The sequence below is a fragment of the Myotis lucifugus genome, unplaced genomic scaffold (assembly GCF_000147115.1).
Source record: "Myotis lucifugus unplaced genomic scaffold, Myoluc2.0 scaffold_37, whole genome shotgun sequence".
NCBI classification, from domain to species: Eukaryota; Metazoa; Chordata; class Mammalia; order Chiroptera; family Vespertilionidae; genus Myotis; species Myotis lucifugus.
This window is the reverse complement of record NW_005871085.1, coordinates 8256052-8258628: the sequence shown is the minus strand read 5'-3', so window position 1 is coordinate 8258628 and position 2577 is coordinate 8256052. Positions and strand designations below refer to the sequence as shown.

The following is a 2577-nucleotide window of genomic DNA, read 5'->3' as shown; positions in this document are numbered from 1 at the left end:
CTCATTAGATTTACGCTGTATATCCTACTATTGTCTTCTTTCCCAATACACACCCATTCCAGGGTCCAGCCACACCAGGCCCCTTGCTGTCCCCCACACACCACACACCGTACTCCTCCTATGCTCTCTACCTGGAATCTCCTCTCTTTGCACCCTCCCCTCACCTGCTCTTGGAAACCCCACCCTCCTTTGAGCACCGAGGCACCAGGCACCATACTCACACTTCCTTAACCACACTTACTACCTGGCTCTGTGAGCTGCACAGGGACAGATGTGACTAGTAGGAGAGCAGAATAGGCAGCTCCACAAATATGAGTGGATTCCTGAACTGACCTCAGGTGGGGCCCTTTCCTTGTGTCCTGGAGCTCAGGGTCAAAGTATTCACAAAGCACCTACTGTGTGCCTGCCTCTGGGCTGGACCCTGGGGACAAAGACGCATCAGACCTGTTCTGCTTCTTTCTCTGAAATAGTAACTGGGGCCCAGAGGACAGCTGTTGTACCCACTTTCCTCTTTTAACCTACATGCTTTGCCTTCTAAGTGCAACTACAGACTGTCAGAGGGCAGCAACCTGAGCCATAACTGCTTTTGTGTCTTCTACAGAGCAGGACACCTAGTAGGTTCCCGATAGAGCTTTCTTTCATTATATCACAAGCAAGCAAAAATTAAAGGAGCCAAGTAAGTTAAAGGAGCAGGATGTCTCCTATTGCTGTTATTTCCATAGTGCTTAGGATACAGCTTGGCACATGGTAGGTGCTTAATAAGTGCTAACAAAGCTAAAACTTTCATAGCACTTACTAAGCGCCAAGCACTGTTTTAACATATTAACTAGCTAATCCTCTCAGCAACCCTGTGGTAGGCATTACGACCCCCATTTTCCACATGAAGGAACAGGCACAGAGAAGTGAAGTGACGTCTCTGTGGGTCCCAGCTGGGAAGTGGGGGAGCCGGGTTCCCACGAGCATCTTGGCAGCTGCAGAAAGGACAATCACTTGGCATCATGCAACGGGCTCTGGTTGTGATGGCTAATAAGTGTGAACTCACATCTCAGCTCCGCATAAGGTGACCTGAACCGTGTCTTCTCTGAGCCTCGGTTTCCTCATCTATAAAATATTGTGTTGGAAAATAAAAATAACGGCTCTGAAGGGCCTGCTATCGTTTCTGCCTGTGATAGGGGCTCAAAGAGCTGGTGTCCATCTTCCCCTGCCTCCTGAGGAGGCTTCCTTGTGGAAGGACAGGATTGTGAGGGAGGCAGAGCAGAGACCTGGGACCTTCATCCCAGACGCCACCCGCTAGCGACAGGACTGGGGCCAGGGACTGGCGCTTGGTGGGGGTGGGCCCACAGGCAGAAATGAGAGCATCATGGCAGGCGTAGGAACCCCCTCCTCCAGGGAACTGAGGTGGAGACAGGCCAGTTACAGGAAGGGCCAGAGGAGGGGGGTCCCTGGGTCCCTGGGTCCCTGGGCCCCAGCGCTGGCTGCTCCATGGCTGGTTTCCTGCTCCACACAGCAGCCTGCATTGCCCCCTGCTGCTCCCGCCGAGGGGCCTGCCTCTCAGCCTTCGTGTTGCTCCTGCTGGCAGCTGTCGCGGCCCTCATCGCCCTGATCGTCATCCTTGGATCCCCACCACGAACACCAGGTCAGGGTGGTCAAGGGCGGGTGGGTCAGACCTGCTGGGAGGGGTTGGGGGGGCAGAGAAATGAGGGCACCCTCACCCTGACTGGCTTTTCCATGAAGTCACTTTGGACAATTCCTTAGGGTGTGTGCACAGGCTGACGTTAACACGTCTCTGAGTCTCCATTTACACATCTGTAATATGAGTATTGAGAGGACCCAGCTCTATGACGCACTTCCTCCAGGAAGCCTGCCCTGACTCCCAGGCTGGGTTAGAAGCCTTGTTTCGGCCCCCACAGCCCCCCAACTTCCTCTTCTCCTGGCTGTCCTGGGTGGTGCCTCCATCACACAGGATAGGAATGTGGCCCCAGCTTCAGGGATGAGGCCCAACACGGCCCCTGCCCTCACGGAGCTAACAATTTGGAGAGCGACATAAACATTAATCAAATAAGCACATTAAGGCAGGGTTAATGGGAGTCTGGAATAGGGCCTCTGACCAGTCTAGGAGTCAGAGTGGCACCTTGACAAGGGAAAGGCATGAAGGGGTGGCAGGAAAAGCACCGTAGGTCCAGGGAGCACTTGTGCAGAGCCCCTGGGGCAGGAGGAATCATGAGGAGAGAGAGACCGCAAAAAGGCCAGTGGACACAGGCGCTTAGGGCCTCAGAGGCTGCACTGGGGAGGGAGGGAGCCACGGGAAGGGGATTGAGTTGGGGGTAGGGTGTCGCCACAGCTACCTTTCTGACAGATGGCTCTGTAGCCAGGCTGGGGGCTGTAAGGGAATAAGGTGGGGGAGGGGGTAAATCCAGTTCTCTACATGTCTGTGCAGAAACATGAGCATGTAGGGCAGATATGCACACAAGAGGAGCTGCACTCATGTGCCTGTGTACACACGTGTGTCTCTGTGCCTGTGTTATGTGTCTATGTATGCATGCATGTGCCCGTGTGCTGTGTATATCTCTGTGTTTG

At 54.1% G+C, this 2577-nt stretch overlaps 1 protein-coding gene across 1 annotated transcript in view; it reads left to right on the top strand.

Moving 5' to 3' along the window:
* Nucleotides 1-1482: 1482 nt before the first annotated feature.
* LDLRAD1 (low density lipoprotein receptor class A domain containing 1) overlaps nt 1483-2577 on the top strand; it is a 5706-nt gene continuing 4611 nt past the window's right edge. The window contains exon 1 of the mRNA XM_023752828.1: nt 1483-1636. Within this exon, the coding sequence (XP_023608596.1) occupies nt 1483-1636 (154 nt within the window). The remainder of the gene's footprint in view (nt 1637-2577) is intronic.